This window comes from Calidris pugnax, unplaced genomic scaffold (genome assembly GCF_001431845.1).
Source record: "Calidris pugnax isolate Ruff unplaced genomic scaffold, ASM143184v1 scaffold244, whole genome shotgun sequence".
In the NCBI taxonomy this organism is placed as follows: domain Eukaryota; kingdom Metazoa; phylum Chordata; class Aves; order Charadriiformes; family Scolopacidae; genus Calidris; species Calidris pugnax.
The window spans coordinates 1675321-1701691 of NW_015091141.1; the positions used below are offsets into that span (position 1 = coordinate 1675321).

Below are 26371 nucleotides of genomic sequence, written 5' to 3' on the forward strand. Positions count from 1 at the left end.
CCACCAACACCCTCCAAACCCCAACATGATTGAAAGGGTCAGTAAATTTCTCTTTCTGTTTTCCTATCTGAAGAATATTTTCTACCCAAACAAGGCACAAAGAGCCACCAAATAAGGCAGGCCTCCCAATAGCAACAGCGAGGGCCAGTGCCTTACTGGACTTTAAAACCGAGTTTGATAAGGGCGTGAGTTAAGGCCGTGTGGCGTGGCTGTCCTTCACAGCAGGGCTTGGGATCCAGAAGTGTCGCTTGGGAATCCTGTGACAGTGGGTTACAGGTACACACACAGCAGGGGGAAGGTACAGGATGAAAAAAGAACCCAGAGAAAACTGGATACGTGTTGCAAAATGTTCCCTGTGCTCATGTTACATGTTCAGTAAGATAAAGCTTATACAGGTAGTTGGTGTGATGTTAAAAGTTTTTAATCTGTGTTGTGTAGTGAAAATAGTTCAATTACTAACAATTTTATGAGCATCTGACTTATGAGCATTCAGAGTACAAGACATCCTTAAAGTCTACTTTTATAAATACTCTTGTTCTAGACATCGCTTCTGCTGCCATGTAGCAGTTTTTTATTTCATTCTACCCTATGATTTCTCACTTCCTTGGGCTGCAGACCGAAACAGCATCATTACCTTATGTGAGGGGGATGCTTCACGTCTCTGGACTGCGTCTCCATACCTAGCTGTGGTGGGCTGACCCCAATGAACCCAGCTGTTCATGCACTTCTCACAGTGGGATGGGGGAGAGAATCAGATGGGCAAAAGTGAGGAAAAAAAACCCAAAGCCTTGTGGGTTGAGATACAGACAGCTTATTAAATGAAGGGAAAAAATCCACCAAGTGATGCATGAGCAATCACTCACCATCAACAGACCGATGCCCACTGGACCCCCAAGCAATGGTTACCTTGGAAAAAACTACCCTCCAGCTTTCTTGCTGAACATGATGCTACATGGATCAGAGGGATCTGGACAGGCTGGATCGATGGGCTGAGGCCAATGGGATGAGTTTCAATAAGGCCAAGTGCTGGGTCCTGCACTTGGGTCACACCAACCCCATGTAGCGCTCCAGGCTGGGGGCAGAGTGGCTGGAGAGCTGCCTGGCAGAGAAGGACCTGGGGGTGTTGGTCGCCTGTTGGCTGAACAGGAGCCAGCAGTGTGCCCAGGTGGCCAAGAAGGCCACCAGCATCCTGGCCTGTGTCAGGAACAGTGTGGGGAGTAGGACTCGGGAGGTGATTGTCCCCCTGTACTCGGCACTGGTGAGGGCCCACCTCGAGGGCTGGGTCCAGTTTTGGGCCCCTTACTACAAAAAATGATATTGAGGGGCTGGAGTGGGTCCAGAGAAGGGCAACGGAGCTGGTGAGGGGTCTGGAGCACAAGTCTTGTGAGGAGCAGCTGAGGGAGCTGGGGGTGTTCAGCCTGGAGAAAAGGAGGCTGAGGGGAGACCTTCTCACTCTCTCCAACTCCCTGAAATGAGGGTGTAGCCAGGGGGGGTGGGTCTCTTCTCCCAAGGAACAGGCGATGGGACAAGAGGGATTGGCCTCAAGTTACACCAGGAGAGGTTCAGATTGGATAGTAGGAAAAATTTTTACAGTGAAAGGGCTATTAAGCATTGGAATGGGCTGCCCAGGGAAGTGGTTGAGGTACCATCCCTGGAGGTATTCAAAAGGCGTGTTGACATAGTGCTTAGTGACATGGTTTAGTGATGTGGTTTTTTGTTTGGTTTTTTTTGATCAGAGTTAGGTTGATGGTTGGACTAGATGATCTTAAAGGTCTCTTCCAACCTAGACAATTCTATGATTCTATGGTATGGGACATCTCTTTGGGTAGCTAAAACACGGTTGTGTTACCAACATTACTTTCCTCACCAGCCTGAAGCACAGCACTGTATGAGTTGCTGTGAAGAAAATAAACTCCTTCCCAACTAAACCCAGTGCACTACAAACGAGGTCCTGAAAGGAACCCTTTTGGCCAAGTAAAAATGTTTTATAGCAGCATTAGCAAAAATAAGTGTGTCTGGATAACAATAGCATCTATATATACATGTGTATGTGTGTATATATATGTGTATATATAAAAAAAAAGTGTGTGATTGATTTGATAACTAGGGTTAGAGCTTTCCTAATGATTTGCAGGTTTTCAGGAAACTGGCTGGGTTTTGATTCTTTACAAAAAGCTATTAAATGCTCCCAAGACCAGTTCTTTCTAAGAATGCTGCCCCTCATTTAGTTTCAGATTTATGTCTTTGTGTGAGCTGATGCAGGAACAACCACAAAACCATGGATGAAAGGCAAAGAACAAATTTAATCTCGATACCTCATGGGTTGTGGAATCTCTGAAGCAGCACCTGGGCAGAGGCAGGCAAGCAGGGGATACAGGCACCACGGAGCGAGAGAGGGTCCTTATTAGCAAGAGTGTCCTTGTTAGCAAGGGGGCAAGAGAATGAGAGCTCACATTTGCTGTTCTCGCCTGTATTTCAAGGATTCAGGCAGGCATAGTTCTTCGCTGTGCTTTGATCTTCTTCAAGAGCAGGGCAGGAATCTCAGGCATGTTCAGTAAGGTGCCCCTGAGTCCATCCCAGGCCTATGCTATCTAAGTGCAGATGTTCTACTTGTTGAGTATGTAAGACTAAACAACAATTAATCTGATATATGTGTTTACAGCACCCCATGTGCCAGTCACTTGAGCGTGTTTACAGTCCTCCTCACTGATCTTCTGTTACTTTCCCACAGTCTTCATGAAGGATGCCTGCTGGCAAGTATTGTTATAGTGGTATCTGGGAGAGACTTTTCAGCACTACTTTTTAAATTCAAAAAATGAATCTAAGATTTCAGGCTTGGAAATAATACATTTGTGCAGGGTACTGTAGCCCACAGATTCTTAGATTTCTTGCCTGGCTATAGCCATTACTATCAGCATCAGGCAGGTGTAACAACAGTGCTGGGAGCAGCAGCAGTTTCCCGTTCTGTATGAAGCTTTGTAGCACTTCTAAGACGTGTTTGTGCCACTAGTGGTGTTTGTATCACACTTCAGGAACCAGCGTTGCAATCACATGGCTCATGAAAAATACTAATATGCTGAACAAAATTCACTGTGCTGCCAAAGGGATGGAAAGGAAAAATACATGTCAGCATCCTGCTATGTAAATAATAGGTGGGAGATACTGGATTCCTTTGCATAGTCAGCCTGGACACACACTTCCAATTTTCTCCCTCAGAAGTGTTTTGTTTTATATATATATATGTAAGAAATATTTTCTGTATATATATGTATGTGTATATATGGAAATATAAATAAACATATATATTTCATAATATTCCATGTTATATGTATGAAAAGATATATTTTCCACATATGTGAAATATTTCCCCCTCCCTCCTTTCAATCTTTGGCTAACAGGCTATGTGAATTCGAAGTGTTAGAATTAATTCACCTTTTGAATTTTACTCTTTTTTCCTCCCCTAAAGGGAGGAAATAATTGATCTGGAGTAGAGACAGGAAGTGTGTTTGATTCATGAGCCCTTAGTAAAAATTAGTATCTAGGACTAGTGATGGTAAAGTCAAATACTTGTGAGGGATTTGCAATGGTGGCATGAAGGTTTGTCCAGACTCAGGTTACTGCATGTCTAGAAGAACCCTTAGGCTGTCTTTAGGGAGGAAAGGGATAGGCATAAAAATACTTCAGATGTCTTGTCAGTTAAAGATAACTTTCTGAGCGTGGGCAGGTGAAATACTTTCCTGCTGAATCTGTACATCAGCAGCTTTGCTGTTGCTCAGAGCTTCCTAGAAGAGAATCAGAACTCAGAGACTAAAAATCTATGATCCAGAAATCATTTGGGAACACTGAACCTGAAGACTGTTATTGTTTCCGTCTTCTATTCAGTAATAAATCTTTATGTAGTAGAAGAGGTGTGAGCTTATGTTGCAAATGGAGTAGGAAAATCCACAAAATTTAAAACCAAAGAATGTCAGTATGTCAGAAGCCTTATCTACTCACAATGCTTACGGGGCAAAAACCAGACCAATTCAGACAGAGGAGAGGAGGAGGAGAGCTCTTCTTCCATTACTGCTTCAGGGAAGAGAATTAATATTTGATAACAAAATCAATTAGCTGACAAGTAAGATGGGGATTCTGAACACAATCTAGGGAGACCAACCTTGAAGAAGACCTTTATCATAGAGGATCTGTGATGGCTTTGTAAGTTCTGGAGCACAGCTGTGGGCAGCTGGTTGCCTCAAGGTTTGCCTTAGGTTCTACCTTGTAAGTATATCTATGATTTGAATATTGTCTCCTGTCTATTACATCTCTTGTATTCTGTCAAATTCCATTCATCTTAACTTGAACGTGTAGGTGTGCAGTCATTCTGATTTTTATTTGAACCATTGCCTGGTTCCTACACCTGTGCATCCTTAAATGTATCATTATAAGATTTTGCCTTGACTGCAAATTTATTCGAAAACTGCAGAGCTTTTGTTATTTCCTGAAGCTCTCAGAAGTCCTGGTTTTAGTCCTCTCAAAAAAAACTACACAGATAATTATAATTCAGTTTTACAGAAAGCTTACTGAAAGTAGTATCAAGTCCTTCTCCTGCCCTTGAAGTTCTTGTGCCAGTTTTTCTGATTTTATAGCTTCAAATTTCTGTCTTAAAGCAGGGACTCTTTTGGTATACATTTCCTCTTGTTTATCTGCATTTTTCATCACTGAGATCTCAGTCTCGGGGACCCCTCAAGTATCATGGACAGCCCTTTGAGTTTAACGCTTAACTTATTAAAGCATGTGTCATTATTTGCATTCTGTTTTGCAGTGATTGCCTTTCATGAGAGAAAACAGTGAAATTGGTTTTGTGACAAGTTGTGTTAAATCTTTTTTTAAAAGAAAAGATACTGTATTTTTTGTTATCTCTTCAGTCATAAACAGGTGAAGTATAGCTGTAGTAAGCACATGGTTCTCAGGCAGGTGAGTAATTTTAATTTGTCTAGGGTTATACTTAATTTTGCAATGAATTGTGCATTTCTTCTGAAAAAAGAGGAAACAGCAGCATTAATACGTAATCATTTAACATATTTTGCCATATCCTTCTCATGCCTGTGTATTTTTCTTACTGGCTAGCCCGTGTCTTCTCTCAGGCTCACTGGCTGTCCAGAGGCTGCTCTGCTGCCAAGCTCGGAAATGTCTTTTTGCTGCTGGTGCTGCCAGCAGCTGCGTCCCTAGCTGATGGAGCTGCTCACTGCTGAGCATGAGCGCCAGGAGAGACGAAAATCCCCAAGCTCAGGGGAGCAGCAGGAAGGAGGAGGAGGATTTACAGTGGCAGGAAGACCACACTTGTGCCTGTTTGCTTGTGTGGTGTCTGAGGAATGAGCTGTGCTTTTTTTTTTTGCTTTTTTTTTTCTGTAATGTCCTGCTGTTGCGAGAGAGCTCTTTAATGTAATTAATAATGTAACCTTCCCCAGCGTTACTGCTCCATTTGCTGATGTTCATTCCAGCTAGCTTAGAAACTGTGCCTCCCATGGGTTCAGGACAGACCTTAAAACCCACCACGGATTTAATACAGCACTAAACTAAGGAATCCGGGTAGTTAATGATATACTTTGCCCTTCTCACAGAGGCACAATTTTCCTTCTTTGCTGAACCACTAATAAAGGTGACCTGACTGTTTTGGTACCTGTACTGCATCCCTTACTGCCATATCCGAGCATCTGTCTGTCACCTTAATTTGTATTGAAGGTCTCTTTTAAATATAGCTTAGTTTTCTAGAGACTCTGCAGGAGACTCTCCTCCTTTAAAATAAGCAAGTGGAAAGAAATGGGGGAGTTGATGTAAACGTCTAGGCACTAAGGGGTGTGCAGCTGCCCCTTGCTGCTTGAAGAGATTGTCCCTAGGCAGGCACATCCCTGCACCTGCAGCATGTCAGCCAAAAGCACAGCAGTAAGAGTGGGGCTGGGGGTAAGGTCCAGGATACAGGAAGAAAGCATTTTGCTGGTATAGAACATATGTGTCAAAACTGACATTCAGAATCTCCCATCCTACTCCCTTCATGTTTCTCTCTGTCTCTCACTGGCAGGGAAGGACATCAAATGCAAAAGGACTACTATAAAACATTGAGTAGCAGCCAGTGTTACTGAAAACAGCATGAACTTCTGCACGTTTTACTACAATTCTACTCTTTCTTTATTTACCATGATTTTGGCCATGGTTTTCATATAATGAAGCTTGCTTGGGGTGCCCTAAAGAGAGATAGAGGAGAAATTAACTTTTCTGTTGCTAAACCATATCCTTGCAGTAGTGCACTTCAAAATTCAGCAAACCAGCAGATGGGAAGAAAATTATGTCAGATTTTATAAATGTGTTTTTTAATCAAAATGTAGTAAAAAATGTAATTATTTGTGCTAATAGAGAATTCACCTCTGCTTTCTTACATCCTGAAGAATTCAATAAAATAGATTGCAAAAAAGGAGAGTTGCCTTCAGGGATGCAGAAATCCATCTTTGCAGATCTCAGGGATCTCACCCAGAATGAAAGTTACTTTTACTAATGTTTTTTGAATGCTAAACAAAAACTCTCCTGGGTCTTCCTACAAGGCCTGAATTCCTCCTCTTCTCTCCACCATCCTCTGAAGACTTAATGCTCTGGTTGCAGTTCTGCCAGAGCCTTCAAAATGCCTCCTTGCTTAGCCAGGAGGAGGGGACAGGGAATAGATCACATTATCTGGCCCCTAACGACCACCTGAGATATTGTTTGGTGTTTGCACAATGTTGCCTACTGCTCCTTGATTGAAAATGATTTTTTGTGTGCGTATTTGTTGTGCATATTTATACTAGTGCCATTTACTCTACTGAAGAAATGTAAAAGATTAGAGAGAATGACCTGGTGCACCTGTTTCGCCGTTGGTTACAGAGAGCGAAGCACTACATCAAAGCAGTTAATTAAATTTTGACTAAATGAGGGTATATTTTCAAAGCAATGATGGAGTGCTCAATAGGGTGAGTAGATGTACACAGCTAGTCTATACAAAACCTTCATGGTTGTGAAGGTATCCAATATGTAGTTTTATCTACCTTTTTTTTTACAATGCACTTAATTAATACAAACTCTGTCTAATAAAGAGAATTGAACAAACAGAAATACGAGAGTCTGTGGGTACCTAATAAGGAATGATGTCTGATTCAAAACAGCTCCCGAGTCCTGTTAGAATGTATATTAAGATCTTGTGGCTGTAAAATAAAAATTAAAAATTGAAAGCTGGAAATAGTAGTAAGGATTTCCAAGAGATATGGTAGACTGTCTATTTAAAAATAAAGGCTGAGTACCTCTGTAACATGCATTCTCTCACCAAAGCACAAGTCATTACCACAGTTTAGGAACAACTTCAGTGAATGTTGTTTTGTAAAACTACCAGAATGATTTTTTTCCTGACCTTAACAAATACAGAAGAAGCTTCTGTAGTGGGAGATGAGCTATATGTGCATCAGTTGCTGTTGTTAGACAGGGTTTTCAGTGGTCTTCTGTAAACATTGTTTTTAAAATGTCTATGGAACTTCATTAAAGTATCTGAAGTTAAATGAAGCATTCCTTTTAAACTTAAATGGAATAGCACTAAACAGTTCTTATGCTAGAGAGAGATCACAAAATCACAGAATGATATGCGGTTGGAAGGGACCTCTGGAGATCATCTAGTCCACCCCCCTGCCAGAGCAGGTCCTACCCAGAGCAGGTTGCACAGGAACGTGTCCAGCTGGGGTTTGAATGTCTCCAGAGACAGAGACTCCACCACCTCTCTGGGCAGCCTCTGCCAGGGCTCTGCCACCCTCAAAGTAAAGAAGTTCCTCCTCATGTTTAGATAGAACTTCTTATGTTCCAGTTTGTGCCCATTTCCTCTTGTCCTGTCAAGAGGACACTCCTGAAAAAAGACTGGCCCCTTCCTCTTGACACCCACCCTTTAAGTATTTATAGGTGTTGATCAGATCCCCCCTCAGCTTTCTCTTCTCCATACTAAAAAGACCCAAGTCCCTCAGCCTTTCCTCAGCAGAGAGATGTTCTAGTCCCCTCATAAGCTTTGTAGCCCTTTGCTATAACCTCTCCAGCAGTTGCCTGTCCTTCTTGAACTGGTAAACCTCTTTAAAAAGGTTTTTTACGATCCTGTTCCTGCAGCTAAATTTTGCCAGTCAATTCTCCAGATGCTGGCTTAGAGAAACTAAGCACACGTAGTTTCTGCTGTAGAGGCATTTTTAAACAAGAATAATCACTTGTAAAGAAAGTCTGTAGCACAGAAATCCTACCTTTGCCACAACTGTCATATTGGTACTATGGTGGCATAATTTTCTGCAGAAATAGCTTGATGTCTTGGATTTCAGCTGAATATTATTTGAAGGTAAGTTCTAGCCACTAAAAACAATTTAATGTTTTCCTTGGCTGCATGCCATCAAGATAAAAACCTAAAAACATTTATTCTTTTACACAGCAAAGTTCCAGCTGTCCAAAGGAAAAAACCTAAAAGGCTAATTGGATATCATGTGGTTATTTAAAAACAATCCTGATTTTACTTTTAGTCTCAGTGTTTCTGTCCATTTGTCCCCTCCTTGTGTTTTGCCTTTATGTTATCTACTTGGAAAAGGAAATTCTTTTGGAAAGGGACTTTGCAGTCATATCTATAGAATAATTACTTCTTACCATATTGTTACTGCTAAGCAAATAACAATTTGAATCATCTGTAAGTTCCTATGCTTGATGCAATAAAAACCCAAGAGGGATACAATAAGCAAATATTTTTCTTGCCAAGTTTCATTTTGAAGTGGTAATTTTAATTCTTTCTCACACGTGGCAGCATCTACCATTTCTGCCATTTCTTAGAATCAGAATCATCTAGGTTGGAAGGGACCTTAAAGATCATCTAGTCCAACCATCAACCTAACTCTGACCAAAAAAATAAATAAGAAATAGGAAATAAAAATTACTAAACCATATTCCTGAGGACCATAAACTTATCTCTTGACTCATCTCTAGACTTTAAATTATTTATGGATTTATAAATAGAGTAATGTATATTTTAATGTATAATTTCACTTAAGGCAATCACCAGTCTTTTTTCAGTAGGAGCTTTAACAGTGTCATAGGACTTGAACAAGCCCTTTTGTAGAAAGGAGAATGTAATTAAGCTCCGATCACCTCACCTCAGGGTTGCCTGCTGGACCTTCTGAGATTATGGTCAGGAAGTGTGGGTAATACCATCTGGCTATGCAATCTAATGGGTTTTAAGTCGTGTCACTCCCTGGTTAGAATTTCTTATGTACAATGGGCAAAACACAAGAAAACTTTCTAAATGTTTTTTTACATACCATTTAGATTACATGAAATTAGTTCAACATAATGAGGAATGAAACAAAACAAATAATGGCAAATAAACCTTCTCTGACCCTTTTGTTGCTTGTTTCTCTCACTTTTTACCTGATCTTCTAAATTTTTATTCATAATATTTTAAATGCAATTTAATCGAGCATGCAATCAAGTTTGCTGGCATGCTGGTTTTGTTGTGAATGACAGTTCAACTTTTTGTCTGCATAGTTTCCCATGCAAGACAGTGTGAATCAAGGCCCAACATGTTGGTCAACTTTTTGAGTTTTAAATTTTTCAGTGGAATCCTCTGCACCCACATTTGTTGTTTACATGTATTCACCCACAATATCCACAGCACTTGGCTGGACCTGCTCTGTGTGGAGAATGCTTGAAAATCTCACTGTTACATTCAGATGCTTCACGATTTATTGGTGACCCATCCCATAACTAATTACTCCTCAGACCCAATCATTGTAGGTCCTTTCTAAGAGAACTACTCAAATCCTATCCTATCCTACTCCCCTTCCCTTCCCTTCCCTTCCCTTCCCTTCCCTTCCCTTCCCTTCCCTTCCTTCCCTCGTCAATTCTCCTTTTTTGGGAGACAAACAGGTTTTTTTATATAAATGCAGCTGTCTCTAAAAGCTGTCATGCTTTAGTATGACAGCTTTAGTCATCTATAGTATACTAGCAATACAGTTAGCTATACTGACATAACATAGGATGAAACAGTCATAAGACTTAAAACTGTTAATTACTGATGAGATGTGATATTCCCATTGCAATTATGCTTTCTTTCCCTTTGTGTGATAGGAAGCTTTTAGGGTCATTGCTAATGATGACTTTGGAATTGCACTCTTCTTCAAGAGCTCTAAAGCAAATGTGTATGTTTAGAGCCTCATTTCTCCATCCTGCCAGGTTGGACTTGGTACAGAGGAGATGGCTGGCTTTCTGCTGCCTTCCTGCTTGAACTCCACAGCCTGACATCAGCTGAGCCTGCTCCGAGGTTTGCCTGCAGTGGTTTTCTGTAGCTGTGCTGTGGGAGGGAACAGCCAGTCCCCATCCAAGTACAACCTTTAGGCATTTCCCTTACTTTGACAACTCCTTTCAGGGAGTTGTAGAGAGCAATAAGGTCTCCCCTCAGCCTCCTTTTCTCCAGGCTGAACACCCCCAGTTCCCTCAGCCTCTCCTCACAAGACTTGTTCTCCAGACCCCTCACCAGCTCCGTTGCCCTTCTCTGGACCCGCTCCAGCACCTCAATGTCTTTCCCATCAGGAGGGAAACAAAACTGGACGCAGCACTTGAGGTGTGGTCAAATATGCCCATACATATGCTGCTATGTACAACTGCCTTAGTATTTAGTTTTCCTTTGCTGTATGGGAAAATTCCCAATTGCCTGTGGTTTTGTAAGACTTTTTTCTAGGTATTTTTTTTCTTCCTAAATAAATCACAAGACTGTTCTAGATGGGGCCATTTTTTATCTTACTGCCTTTGTTTGCCTTGTGTTTAGCATGCTGCTGTTGTGGCTTGTACTTGGACTTTTACCTGCTACCTTATTTACTATTAATGATAAAAAAATGATCCTGTTTAGTTGATGAGAATTTCATCTCCTTTAAGCTCTGTTTCATTTGCACGAGCTACAGAAACATTTTCCAGTGCGTACTGTGGACAATTCTTTGATTACATTATAACCAGGATGATCTTGTTTCTCCTCTGTGAAAGTAAGCAATTCTCTTCAATCTTCTGTTTCACTTTTTTTCCTCCCACATGCTAACTCAGCAGATTTATCTATAAATTCTGATGAAATTCTGATTTAAATCCACATAAAACTGTGGATTGCACTGTTTACAAAAACATGAGGGCACTCATTTGTGGAATTAAAAAAAAAAAATCCAAGAAAAAGTTTGAGACCTGAATTACACTATTATGAAGAGCTATTTGAAAGCAGTACATATTCACTACATCTGATGCAGAGTCTGAAAAAACAATTGGATATACCTGATTTAGTACTTATTGCATATATGCAGAGGAAATAGCTACGTGTAAGTACTAGTGTATGGATTTAAGGAGCATTTCTTTTCTATGTATCTAATAGGAAGTTGGAGATTGAGATTAAACATCATTTTCCCATGTTTTGAGGACAAGATGAGTCACCAGAATCCGAAGGTTACACTGGATATGTTGACTGGTGATGTTAGGTGGGGAAACTTGTTTTATAATACATCCGTAGAAATGCAAGTGGATGTCTCAGTTCATCTGTGAGCAAAATGTTCCATGTTTTCTATCACACCAATTTTATCCCCCCACCTGATAACGCCCACTTCTATCTGGGATAATACTCTGGTGATTGAACTATTGAAGAACACAATAACTTTGGGGCATATCCTTTTTTTTTTGTCATGGTGTTTCCACTATTTGTTGCAACCTTGCCCAGTTGAAATTCAGAAAGACTATATATACTTTGGCTCATTCAGTTTATCTAATAAAATCCAATATTTGGGATTCTGTCCTGGTTTGAGGTAAAACAGAACTAATTTTCTGTTCAGTAATTTTACTTTTTTAGCTGGGCCTCTTCTAACTAACTGAACTCTGAAATTAACAGCATATTGTTCAGAAACTGTTCACTCTCACAGACTGATTATGCCAAGGAATGGTGTGCAGAAAGGCCCTTGCTTACACTTATTGCTATAACAACCAACGTCAGGCAAATTTGTTGTTTGCTCCGTTGGAGGGTTGGAAGTGGAAAAGCGTAGAGGGGTCCCACCTGTGGGGAGGAACGGACAGGACAGGTGACCCAAACCTGACCAACAGGGTCATCCCATCCACATCACACTCAGTACAAAAGCTGAGGGATCAAAGGGTCAACTCTCTTCCTTCAATGGCCAATGTCCGAGGAGGACCCTGTCTGTTCATCTGCCTTTGAGCCCGATCCGAGCATTCCTGACTCCAGATCCAGAGGACCTCAATGCGGTTTTCTTTATACTGTATACTTTTGTTTCCTTTTTTTTTTTTTTCCCTTTCTTCTTCTTCTTATTTCATTATTTATTAATATTTTCATTAGAGTAGTTTAGTTTTTTCTAAACTCATAAATCTCTTTTATCTCTTCCTCTCCTCTCTTTTCCTCAGAGGGGGGAGGGAGGGGCCATTTCTCCTGATGGGTCAATCTGGTCAAAACCATGACAGATTCTGCTGATGTAAACTATTTAAAGGCAGCTAGAAAGATACAAACAACTCTTTCTGGCTGTAAAGCATTGCTGGCCTACAAAACCATACTTGGTAAATTATCTTTTATTCTAAACACAGATGTATTGTAAAACACACACTTCAATGGTGTTGTAAGATAGGTATGTCTTTTTATCAACATTTTTCAGCCTTTAATAAAAATACCAAATTTGAAAACCTATTTCTAAGTTTAAACTGTTAATTTAAAGCAGTTGTTTGGTCTCCTCCTTTTACTACCTAAACCAAAAATGTTTCCTTATAGTGAATGGGCTGTATAGTTCTCTTAGTCTTTCTTTGGCATTTTTCTTTTAATTTTTTAAAAACACTGTAAAAAATATGAGTTGATTCTTCAGGAGAAGCTCTGTAACTGCAAAAGGAGAGTGCAATATGTATGTTCCAAGAACCTAAACACCTAAGTTGTCCAATAATTGTTTTTTTTAAGTGTCTATTCTTGACTTGTAGAAATTTGAGGAAGAAAAAGTAAGACTGCACTTGGCCGAATGGCACCTGAACCGTAGCCCCACTGTAGTTTCCTGGGGGTTAATATATATGTAGCTAACACAAATGGGCACGATTACCATGAAGTCTTTTGTTCTGCTTTTGGAAGCATCCCTTTGTCAGGCTCAGGCTGAAGCGTTGCCCCAGTGATGAAAAAATGCATCCCTAATATCTGAAATCTTACTGCAGTATTGGCTTGGCCGTTGGTTCTTCCTGACTGACAAGATCTCGAGGGCTGTGCTGCACCTCTAAAAGAGACAAAAGGAAACACTGGTGAAAGGGGGTTGAGTCCAGAGGAGTGGAATTTGGGGTGCAACAAAGGAAAATTTAACTCTTGAGGAATGATTTGGTCATATTTTCTATGCATAGATTTGCTCTATAACTTTGAAATATTTTGTTTAGAAAATTATAAGTGGCAACTATCATCATAAACCCTCAACAGTTTTGGTTTAGACTTAAATTTTGATTAGTTGGAAACCCCTTGAAAGAGGAAAGAGATAATTCTTCAGGGAACTTTAGAGATACTTTATTTGAATATTTCTGATCATAAGGTGACTAAACAGTTATTTTGCATATAAAAAGTTTTTTTTTAGGGCTTTGATTTTTTATTTTTTGTAAAGGCAATAACAGCTTGGCTAATCAATGAACCTCTTTTTCTCATTTGCGTATGTCTACTTCTTCCAATGATGCAAATCACTTAATTGTCCTGGCTTAAGCGACACAGGATTAATTTCTCTTTCAGTAATTTTACTTTTTGGTAAGGTCTCTTCTAATGCTTGGCAAAACTGCACTTTTAGAAGACTCTACCATCTGATAGTGTGAAAATATTTACTTTACAGCCAGCTCTGGGGTGCGGGTTTCAAGGCCTCAGTGTTCATCCAGGCACGGGGATGAGGAGAAGCAGGACCTGGGCACTTGACCCAAGCTGCCAACAGGGTTATTTCATACTGTGAACATCACATTCAATATCAATTAGGAAGTTTGCTGAGGAGTTCTCTCTCCCTTGATGACTGCCACCCTGAGAACTCCTTGCCCCGGTGCTGGAGCCCTGAGCCCTTCTCTTGCTCCCAAAGGCGCAGTGCTCGCAGGGTCCCACATCGGCTGTCCCTGTGGGGGGAACGGGCTGGGGATAGTCCCTGTGTGTTTTATATTGCTATCGGGATCAATACTGGTTCTTCAGTATTATTAATGGTATTTAGTATTATTCTATTAAATCTGTTTATATGTCAACCCTTGGGTTTCCTTTTTTCTTGATTCCCCTTCCTGGATGGGGAAGGGTCATCAGGTGATAGAATAATTGTCTAAAAGACAATAAATTGTTGTGGGTTCTTCAAACCATGACACTTACATAGCTTGTAAATCATTCTTATTTCTAATTAGAATGCCTAAATGAGAAGCTTCTGACTTTCAGATATATGTAAGAAATTAATTGCCTTTTCTTTGTTAAGAATAGTAAAGTATGTCCTTGATATTTCAGAATCTCTCGACTTTCTCAGCCGAGAATATGAAAAGCAATATTCCTCACAAGTAGGTTATGCACAAGGGTATTTTGCAAAAGTGCGAGATGAGTAACGACGAGATGAAATGCTCTCCAGCAGTGAGAACTGGGGGATGCTGATAACAGAGGCATTTTGGGTCATCATTTTCCCTTTCCACTCCATTGTTAGACTCTGTACAAATACAGTACACGAATATACCCTGTGGGTGCTGGAGTCTGCCTCTCATATCGGGCAGTGTGCTGCTGCTTTTAGAAATCTATGGATGAAGTTCTGCAATTGTGCTGCTGCTTTCAAGGTGGCTGGGTTTCTTTTGAGGTGCTGGATTTTTTTTAGGACTTCAGCTGGCCAGTTTTTTGCTCTGGTTTTACCTGTCAATTCACCCCTGCCATCCCTCCCACAGACCCTACTCTCCTTCCACTGCAGCCACTACACCTGCCTGATCTTGGAAATACGAGTTAACTAAACCGAAACAACTAACATGCCCGGAACAAAGGAGTGCCCTGATTTTCATAGATTCTAGAAGAGACTTGCAAGTCTGAAGCTTTTGCATTAATAATTAGGTTGCAAAATTAGGTTCTAACACTCTCCTGCTTGGAAGCTGTCCCCCTCCCTCAAAAAAGAGTCCTTCCAGATCAGGCCTTAGTTTGACCAACACCCAGTTCAGATAACGCTTCATAAGGCTTCTATTAGGTGATGCAGAACCTGAGGGTGTGAATGGGAAAGAACTGGCTCATTTGTGACCTTCAGACCATTTACTCTGAAGGCCTCTCCAGTCTGCAGCTTGTCAACATAGCCCAGGCCTGCGACGTTATTTTCCCTGAATCCTTTGGCTTTGTGGCTCAGATTGGGCTGCAGAGACTCGGGTTTGGGTCTCAGTCGGGATGTCTCAAATGCACCAGAGTGGAGAGCCGGGTTTGCCGAGCCTTTGCCCTGCGTGCAGGAGAAGATGGCAGCCTGACGCGCAGCTTGTGTCACGGCGCCGGCCTTCGTCCCCCTCCCCGGCCGCGCCGAGCGTCACGCGTGGGGACCCGGCGCCTCGATGGGGCCCCGCTGTGTGCCTGACGCTGTCCTTTGTCCAGCCACGGCTGCCGAGGAAGGAGCCGCCGGCCAGGCCTACCCTCGGCCGGCCCCACAGCAAGGCGGGGCGGGGCGCGGGGAGGGCGGAGCGGTGCCCCCCCCCCGGGGCAGCGCGGGCTCCGGGCCGTGCTGCCGCGCTCCGCCCCGGCCGGTCCCCGTGACGCGGCGGGTGGAGCCTGGCGGCGGCGGCCTCGGCAGGGGAGGGAGCGGAGCCGGGGGGGTGGCTGACAGGCCGGCAGGATGCTGGAGATTCAGCTGGACGATGGCGGCGTGGGGGGGTACCCGGGCGACGATTACTGCTCGGGGTCGGTGATGTCGGAGCGGGTCTCGGGCCTCGCCAACAGCATCTACCGTGAGTTCGAGCGGCTGATCCACTGCTACGACGAGGAAGTGGTGAAGGAGCTGATGCCGCTGGTGGTGACAGTGCTGGAGAACCTGGACTCGGTGCTCACCGACAACCAGGAGCACGAGGTGGAGCTGGAGCTGCTGCGGGAGGACAACGAGCAGCTCCTCACGCAATACGAGCGGGAGAAGGCGCTGCGCAAGCAGGCCGAGGAGGTGAGCGACGCCGCCCCGCGACCATCTTGGCCGCCCGCCGGGCGGGGTCTGCGGCTGAGGGCGGGCGGGGCGGCGGCTCGGGCCTGTGCAGGCCTCGGCTCCGGCCCCTCCGTCAGCGGGGCGCGCACGGCGGGGGGGACGGGAGAGCCCCGGCAGCGGCCGGCGGTACCTTCTAGAAGGGGAGAGCGGGTGCGGGCCCCAGGGCGGTCGCTGCCCACGGCCCGGCCCCGCAGCACCGGGCAGGTGCAGCTGCTGTGGTCCGACCCTGCCCCAGCGCGGGGAGGAGCTAAACGGGAACGGCTGCGATGCCGAGTATTTGAAGAATTCGTTTTGGAATGCCAACAACTCATGGAGGGCTTGACAGCTATGCTAATTTGGGCCTTTAAAAATGCTGTAAAAAAATTTCTGTGCAGTCATACAGCTATTTTAATGTTTTATTTAGTTGGAGCAAAAAATTAGCTTTAGAGTATATCATCTGGTTTTTGAAACTTCTTCTTACCAAAACTACACTTTGAACCTCAATACAATAGTTCCCCAAGTTCATCCTCAGTCGCCCGGAGTGTGGGGCTGTGCCAGTGCTGCTCGGCTGGGAGCGGGATTTGAAAGGGGACCGTGAGAAAAACAGACCCCTCTGGTAGAAAGGAACGAAAATCCTTGGGTTACAAAGACTCAGCTGCCAGCAAAAGAGAGGGGGGAGGTGACTTGCGCTCTGTCTTCTTCCTGCACCTGCTGAACCCAAGAGCATCTCCTCAGTCATGAACGAGGGCTGCGAAGTGCAGGGTTTGCTGTTCAGCCTCTTGGAGTGATGGTCTGAACTGAGGTAGAGCACTGGTTGTGGAAGAAGGCCATCACCACTGCCACATCATCCTTGTTTCACTGCGCAACTTCTTATAGGCTAAGAAAGGGCAGATTTAAGGTTCAGGAGTCTTAATAGGAGTAAAATTCTGATTTGATAAGGGGTAGTAAATGAACTAGCTTTTAAACTGGAGAACAGCATAAAGCACCATACAGTTTTTTAACAGATGTGATCTTGATGCTTAATAATCACGTGCAAGGATCTTGCTGACTTGATGAGGATGCACTTGCAGCCCATTACTAATACTGAAAGCAACGGCCAATCAATGAAGTTTTAGTCCTGAGTTTTAATTCTGTATTAATGGACTAATAAGTAATCTTTGAAGTTCTTTTGAATTCATGGAGGGATGAAGAACGATTCTGAGTACATGAGACTTTAGTTATTAAACATTGCATGGAGACTTTTTTTGCAGCTTCTGAGAAATACATTTTTTTAAAAGTGCACTATTTATGGTGGGGGGGTAAAGGGACTGCAATGGGGAAGGGAACAGTTCCGTTGGAATGATCTTGCATCTTTGGACTAGGGTGGATTTCTGTTCTTGACTTAATAGATATAGGATGTGTTTTCTGGAAGCAAATGTAGTGATGACAGTTACTTTCCCTGCAAGAAAACTCAGGAACCATACCCGAATACTGTTTGTTGAGATTTAAAGAGCACCGATGATGATGATACTCTGTTGTTCTTATGCACAGCTAAGTGTATGTGGGGAAAAAGTGTCTCCAAGGAGATAGATAATGTGCTTTACATGAGAACAAATGAGTACATATGTCTCTACATAAGCCATGTTACAAGGTCATAGATAGAATATATGGCTTTTCTTTCCATCTTCGTATAATGAAAAGGATGTTATTTATCTGCAGCTGTTTCTGATATGCCCCTTACTATGCAGTAAAGTACATGTTATGGAGGTGAAAATCTGTGTATTACAGAGACCTTTGCTGTCCACCAGATAATTGTAAACGATCAAAAAATAGAAAAATGTTTTTCCACCAGACTGTGCGTTGCTGCTCTGAAGCAGTGGCCATAGTAACCAGGAAAGGTCCATCCCACTTCTCGAGCAGCTTCCAGCCTCTTGTGCTGTGCCGCAAGTCTTGGGGCGAGAGCTTCACTTTTAAGTGGAAGGATCCTCCTCTGGGAACAGGATTTGACCCTGTCGTGGTTTTGCCCAGATTGACCCATCAGGAGGAATGGCCCCTCCCTCCCCCCTCTGAGGAAAAGAGAGGAGAGGAAGAGATTTATGAGTTTAGAAAAAACTAAACTACTTTAATGAAAATATTAATAAATAACAAAATAAGAAGAAGAAGAAAGGAAAAAAAAAAAAAAGGAAACAAAAGTATACAGTATAAAGAAAACCGCATTGAGGTCCCTGGATGATGATCATGTCACCAGCAGGCACAGGGGAAAGTCCCAGGCTGGACTCAGGGATGGACAGGAGCTGGATTCCAGATCTGGAGTCAGGAATGCTCAGATCGGGATCAAAGGCAGACGAACAGACAGGGTCCTCCTCAGACATTGGCCATTGAAGGAAGAGCGTTAACCCTTTGATCCCTCAGCTTTTGTACTGAGCGTGATGTGGATGGGATGACCCTGTTGGTCAGGTTTGGGTCACCTGTCCTGTCCGTTCCTCCCCACAGGTGGGACAGTTTTCACTGTAGCATGCTCTCAGGGCAGAAAAGATGATATGAAATTCATTGTGGTCCATATCCACAGGTAGCATGTCCATCTTGAAGAGTTTGCTGGACGTCACGTGATGAAGCTAGCTCAGGTTTCATCACCACTGTTTATCCTGAAAAACACTTACTGAGTAATGTTAGTATTATATAGCAATTAACATCATACAGCTCAGAATTGAGTATTCTCACCTAGGGCTAAATTTCCTTGAGGTACACATTGAATTTCTCGCATTTTCCAGCATCACCCACCAAGAACATCTAGGTCCTTGGGCAAAAACAGTCCCATGAATGGCTTTGCCTTTGCCTGAAGTAGGAAAAATACATTTTTCCTCAACATATTCCTGTCATGCACCACAGGGATTTTATCCCCTTCTACATTATGTGAAAGGTCTGATTGAGCAGGACCAGCTCGATTGATGGATCCTCTGGTGTTAACTAACCAGGTAGCAAAATAAGAAGAAGAAGAAAGGAAAAAAAAAAAAAGGAAACAAAAGTATACAGTATAAAGAAAACCGCATTGAGGTCCCTGGATGATGATCATGTCACCAGCAGGCACAGGGGAAAGTCCCAGGCTGGACTCAGGGATGGACAGGAGCTGGATTCCAGATCTGGAGTCAGGAATGCTCAGATCGGGATCAAAGGCAGACGAACAGACAGGGTCCTCCTCAGACATTGGCCATTGAAGGAAGAGCGTTAACCCTTTGATCCCTCAGCTTTTGTACTGAGCGTGATGTGGATGGGATGACCCTGTTGGTCAGGTTTGGGTCACCTGTCCTGTCCGTTCCTCCCCACAGGTGGGACAGTTTTCACTGTAGCATGCTCTCAGGGCAGAAAAGATGATATGAAATTCATTGTGGTCCATATCCACAGGTAGCATGTCCATCTTGAAGAGTTTGCTGGACGTCACGTGATGAAGCTAGCTCAGGTTTCATCACCACTGTTTATCCTGAAAAACACTTACTGAGTAATGTTAGTATTATATAGCAATTAACATCATACAGCTCAGAATTGAGTATTCTCACCTAGGGCTAAATTTCCTTGAGGTACACATTGAATTTCTCGCATTTTCCAGCATCACCCACCAAGAACATCTAGGTCCTTGGGCAAAAACAGTCCCATGAATGGCTTTGCCTTTGCCTGAAGTAGGAAAAATACATTTTTCCTCAACATATTCCTGTCATGCACCACAGGGATTTTATCCCCTTCTACATTATGTGAAAGGTCTGATTGAGCAGGACCAGCTCGATTGTTTATCCTGAAAAACACTTACTGAGTAATGTTAGTATTATATAGCAATTAACATCATACAGCTCAGAATTGAGTATTCTCACCTAGGGCTAAATTTCCTTGAGGGACACATTGAATTTCTCGCATTGTCCAGCATCACCCACCAAGAACATCTAGGTCCTTGGGCAAAAACAGTCCCATGAATGGCTTTGCCTTTGCCTGAAGTAGGAAAAATACATTTTTCCTCAACATATTCCTGTCATGCACCACAGGGATTTTATCCCCTTCTACATTATGTGAAAGGTCTGATTGAGCAGGACCAGCTCGATTGATGGATCCTCTGGTGTTAACTAACCAGGTAGCTTGTGCTAAATGTTTGTCCCAGTTTTTAAAGGTTCCATCCCCCCATTGCTTTCAGGGTGGTTTTTAATAATCCATTGTATCGCTCACTTTTGCCAGAAGCTGGTGCATGATAGGGGATATGATATACCCACTCAATACCATGTTCTTTTGCCCAGTTGTCTGACTCAATTCTTTCTGGAGTGCCATGTCACCACAAGACTTGCTTTTCAAGGCCCAGGATGGTGTTCCAGGCAGTGGCATGGGGTATGGCATGGGTTTCCAACCATCCGGTGCTTCCTTCCACCGTTGTAAGCACGTACCGCTTACCCTGGCGGGTTTGAGGGAGTGTGATGTAGTCTCTTTGCCAAGCCTCTCCATACTTGTATTTCAGCCACCGTCTCCCATACCACAAAGGTTTTAACCTTTTTGCTTGTTTGATTTCGGTGCATGTTTCACAATCGTGGATGACCTGTGCAATAGCATCCATGGTTAAATCCACCCCTCGGTCACGGGGCCCATTTGTATGTTGCATGCCTTCCTTGATGACCTGAAGTGTCACAGGCCCACCAAGCTAAAAATAATTCACCTTTATGTTTCCAGTCCAAATCCGTCTGGAAAATCTTAGCAGTCTTGTCCGCTGATTGTTTTGATGTTCCTCAGTGGCTCGGCTCATGGGTACATGAGCATCTACATGACGTACCTTTACGACCAGTTTCTCTAGCCATTCGGCAATATTTTGCCACAATCCAGCAGCGCAGATAGGTTTACCTCTGTGCTGCCAGTTGCTCTGATTCCACTGGTTTAAGCATCCCCCCAGAGCATTTGCCACCATCCATGAGTCAGTATAGAGATAGAGCATTTGCCACTTTTCTCGGTCAGCAATGTCTAGGGCCAGCTGGATAGCTTTTACCTCTGCAAATTGACTTGATTCACCTTCTCTTTCAGTTGCTTCTCCAACTCATCGTGTAGGACTCCATACAGCAGCTTTCCACTTTAAATGTTTTCCTACAATATGACAAGATCCATCAGTGAACAAAACATACTGTTTCTCATTATCTGAGAGTTCATTATATGGTGGGGCTTCCTCAGCACGTGTTACCACCTTGTCTAGTGGCATTGCGAAGTCTCTGCCTTCAGGCCAGTTTGTGATCACTTCTACAATTCCTGGACGATTTGGGTTTCCTATTCGAGCTCCCTGTGTGATTAAAGCAACCCACTTACTCCAGATAGCATTGGTGGCATGATGAGTAGAAGGAACTTCACCTTTGAACATCCAGCCCAGCACTGGTAATCGGGGCGCCAGGAGGAGCTGTGCTTCAGTACCAATTACCTCTGAAGCTCCGGATCTGGAGTCAAACTAGGACAGACCCCAGTCTTGATTCCTCTCTGTGTATGAGTGCTAATTACAGCAAATAAAGTGACACTGAGAGGTTGGGACTTGGAGGTCTTCTTCTCTTGCAATATCATGTGAAAAGACCCTGAGTTATAATTGCTTTATGGTAGTTTATTAATTTCAAAGTAACTGGAACCAGAAGTGGGCATTGTTCTCTGGCATAAAAATGTGTGTCATATTATCTTGTTAACCACCATTAAATCTTGCTGTTCCGTCTTTATGTAGAAACTGGGCACAGACTCTGTAGGTGTGTTTTGTTAAATTAGGCTTGTTTCTAACAATTTTCATTTCAATTTTGCTAAATGTCATAAAGGAAAGTTTTCCTTCTCAATACTCATCTGTCTTTTTCTCTAAGATAGAATCATAGAAGGGTTTGGATTGGAAGGGGCCTTAAAGATCATCAAGTTCCAACCCCCTGCCCCTGGGCAGGGACACCTCCCACCAGACCAGGTTGCTCAAAGCCCTGTACAACCTGACCTTTAACCCCTCCAGGGATGTATATATTATCTTTTGAAACAGTCTTTGCTAAAAGCAGATTATTGCTTTGTTTCCTAAACACTTCGCCTGCAGAGTGACTCCATATTTTCCACTTGTCATAAAATAGGGCAGCAGAAGCACCTAGGCAAGTGGATTGAAAATAGAAGTTCCTTGAAATGAGGTGATTCTGTCGGTCTCTATGATTTCAGGTCTTAGTACACAATGTTTCAGTTTTCCATGACCTCCAAGCTACTGAAGATGTGGGATTGCACCAGATTTTTGATGCTTTTGTTTTGCTCCCTCTCTTTCGTATTATGTGTGAACAAAGGGCAATTATTGCTTGCATAGTATAGTGTTTTGCAGGATCACAGCATTATTTAGTTTGGTGGTGACCTCCCTAGAACATTGAGTGCAGCAGCTCCTGCTCAGGCAGGGTCAGCTGGAGCAGGTTGTCTAGGGCTGTGTCTAGTGAGAGGTTGAGCATCTCCACAGATGGAGATTCTACAACCTCTCTGGGCAACCTGTGCTAGTGTTTGACCTCCCTCACAGTAAAAAAGGGCTTCCTTGTGTTCACAAGGAATTTCATGTGGTTTAGTTTGTGCTTGTTGCCTCTGGTCCAGCAAGTAGTTTGGTTTCCTCATCCTCCCTCCCTCTCAGCAGGTCCTTGAACACCCTGGTAAGATCTCCCTGAGCGATCTCTTCTCTGGGCTGACCAGCCCCAGAAGGCCCTGCCTGGAGGAAAGACAGGCAGAGCTTTCCAGCATGCAGGCCAGCAGCAAGACAGTCAGCAGGTGGGTCTGAGGCAGGTGGGTCCAACTCTAGTTAGCCATTGCAAATGATGTCTCTTCCTTGTGTCTGCTCAGCAGACATGTGCTGGTAGAAATGGGACGGGGAAAGGGCTAGGGGACACTGGCAGAAATCCCCAGGGAAAGCAAGCTTTTTTGGGTCCACTCTTAATGAAACATTTTGTTTTATGTAAGCTGCTTTTGTAACGTTCTGATTCTTCTTTCCCTTTTTAAGAAAACCACCACTGCGTGCCCTAAATGCTGCTTTCTGCAGAGATAGTTGGTCATGTTTGGGCACAAATTCCAAGATGAGCATGCATGTGTAAATGCACATAAAAGCTTTCACAGACAGGAAGCACGGAATCATGGGGCTGGTTGGTGTAATTAGCATTGCTTTTGGAGATCAGAAAAGCAAGGCAGATCTTTGCCAGGTGTGGAGGTCGCCTTCTGACCTCTCATTGCATGAAAACTGCTTCCAGTGAAATTTCATACATCGCAAGGTAATGGTGATGGCTGTCCAAAGAAACAAAACGTGATTTAATAGCAAAGAAAGATGTTGGTTAATTGATTTGCAACGTCAGTTAATGCTCATTAGAATTTTTTAAATGGATGCTCATTTAACATGGTATTGAGGTAAGTACTTGGTGCTGGTTGGGAGGTCTGGCCCCCTCACGAAAGGCTTTTGTAGCTTGTGTTCTGCACTACAGCAGTCCAGCACCTGAAAGCAACCTCCATTGGAAAGTGCTTAAAGAAACCTCTGTCTTGGTAAACATGGATGTTGTTTCTAAACACTGACTCTTCTGCCTCTGGTGGTTGGTGTACCGTTTCCAGGCTGCAGGCCTTGGAGGGCAGGTGACACTGCCTGCATCAGCATGGTTGGGCCTTTGCTTGGCTCTGGGAGCGAGGACCCAGTGTGTGACCACGTGGCAGAGCCTTGCAGGCTGTGATTTTCAAATACCTTCTTGTCTTGCTGTTGGACCCAACTGAGATGCGGGCAGTGCTGCTCCGAGCTGCCTGGTGATGTGACGTGAGCTTTGGCAGCACACAGGGACACTTTGAAGCACTGTGCGCTCCCGTGTGTGACGTTCCCAGTGGGCTGTCTTTTGAGTTGTTTTCTTCTGGGCTTCCTCACAGGTATATCTGTACTCTGGGTACTTTCACAGAATGACAGATTGGTTGAGATTGAAATGAATCTCTGGAGGTCAGCTGCTCCAAGCACCCTGCCCAAGCAGTGTCACCCAGAGCAGGTTACTCAGGACTGGGTCCAAGCAGCATTTCAGTATCTCCAAGGATGGGACTCCACCACCTCTCTGGGCAGCCTGTGCCAATGCTTGGTCACCCTCACAGTGAAATAGGGTTTTCCCTCATTCAGAGGGAACCTCCTGTGTTCCAGTTTGTGCCCATCACCTCTTGTCCTGTCACTGGGCAGCCCTGGAAAGTGCCTGGCTCCCTCCTGTTTGTGCCTTCTCTTCACTTATTTATACCTATACCCCCTGAGCTTCTCCAGGTGCTTCACCACCCTTCTGGCTCTTCACTGGACTTTGTCCAGTATGTCCCTGTCTCTCTTGTGCTGGAGAGCCCAGCACTGGACACAGCATTCCTGGTGTGGCCTCACCAGTGCTGAATAAAAGGAAGGATCACCTCCTTGACCTGCTGGCAATAGCTGAGGACACCATTTGCCTTCTTTGCCGCAGTGGCACATTGCTGGCTCATGTTCAGTTTGTTTTCCACCAGGATCCCCAGTTTTCTGCCAAGCTGCTTTCTAGCTGGGTGGCCCCGGCATATACTTGTGCTTGGGGTTGTGCTTCCCCAGGTCAGCACCCAAAAAGGATGTCAACTGTAAAAGCCCTTTCCTGTCACTGCCAGTGTGGGACTCATGTTCGGGAGACACCTGGGTGTCATTCTTTCCTACTTCCAAAAACAGCAACATCTCCATCTTTCGATGGTGTGTTGCTGTGGCCATCACTTGCTCTTTATGGCTTGTTACTTGCATTGCTATTTAACATAATAAGCATGTTCACTTACCAGTATTCTATTTTTATGTAATAAGATGCCTCCAGTGTTTTGTTTGAAAGTCAGTGGGGGGCGTTTTGGGAAGAGACTGTAGTTGCCGTAGGTTTCTGTGTGGCTCTCCAGCTGGGTGGCAATATTGCAAGTTCATTGGCTCCTGTCTGCATCTCAGACAACAGAAATGCTTTTGAAAATGCCCTCCCCCTATCCCTCTCTCTCCCCCTTGTTAAGGGATACTTTAAATATTGTCCCTCCCTCATACACTAATTCCCTTTAAGAAGATGGTGAGGAAGGGTGATAAAAGTGATGCTCTGTGCTCCACCCTCTGGTGTTCCCACTGTGAGAGCTTTTCCCCTTTCTGCCTTGCATTTTCTTTCCCTGTGAAACAAATGGCAGCTTGGGAAGGCACTTTCTGTTTCCCCTGCCTGAAACCTGACCTCACAAATAGCTGATTAATGGGAGTTTCTGCAGCTTGATGGTGACCTCATGGCATCCAAGGAGGAAAGCATTTGGGAGTTGCAGGCACCAGATAAAGAAAGTCTTTGCTTATCACGTGGATCCTTTCCACTGTATGCAGCTGAAAGTAACTGGCAAGCATGAAATGCACTTACTGCACCGCCCTCTGTGTATAAAGTCTGTCTCCGTGTTCTTTAGACCCCTCTTCATCCATTCCAGGATCCTGCTGGCACTGTCAGATTTCACCAGCAGAATAAGCAGCAAAATCTGTGTCATTATTAGAGGGTTCTTCCAATTTACCTTGAGTTCTCTTTTGCAGTTGTCTTAATTTACAAAAGCTGCTGGTCCCGGAGAAATTAGATTCTTTGTTTCCATGAAAAGTACTTGTACATTTTTGTAATGATTTCTGTCTACTGAGCATGCAAAGGTTAGATTTCGTGTTTATGATACTTTCCTCCTTATTTGTTGTAAAGTTCCAAAATACATCCATTTAGTTGTTCAGAAGTAAAAGCAACACAAGTGTGAACGTCTGTAAAGTGATTCCATGTCTTCTGGGTGAGAAAAACTTTAAATCATAGGAGTACTAATCATCTTTTCTTATATTTCATCTGTGTTCTTTGTCAGTGATATCACTTAAACATGATTCAGAATTGATCGCAGTATTGCAGATTATGATGAAAACTCAACAACTGAAGATAACAATATTAACTCCACATATTTAAAAAGTAAGCAACAACAAAAAACGTTTCTGGAGACGCCCGTGTTTCAAATTCCTATTTAAGTAGGCAGCGTTAGTTATAGCAATTTTAATTTTCTCCTTTCCCTCTTAAATGCTAAAAAAAAATTACTAGCCATCCTTCCGAATAGTGATAACCTCGTCACTGCTTTGCCCTATGATCAGCACGTTCACCGTGTGAGGGATGGTAATCTTTGAATTCTGAGCATGCCTTTCCTTACAAAAAATTGTAATG

At 43.5% G+C, this 26371-nt stretch overlaps 1 protein-coding gene across 30 annotated transcripts in view; it reads left to right on the forward strand.

The window, feature by feature from the left end:
* Window positions 1–15783: 15783 nt before the first annotated feature.
* Window positions 15784–26371, forward strand: part of MAPK8IP3 (mitogen-activated protein kinase 8 interacting protein 3) — a 76650-nt gene continuing 66062 nt past the window's right edge. For 13 of the 30 annotated variants that reach the window (XM_014958760.1, XM_014958765.1, XM_014958766.1 and 10 more), the window contains exon 1: window positions 15785–16181. In XM_014958760.1, the coding sequence (XP_014814246.1) occupies window positions 15864–16181 (318 nt within the window). In that variant the 5' untranslated portion in view covers window positions 15785–15863. Of the gene's footprint in view, window positions 16182–26371 lie in introns of all 30 variants that reach the window. The other 17 variants (XM_014958756.1, XM_014958768.1, XM_014958758.1 and 14 more) reach the window with 2 other exon arrangements.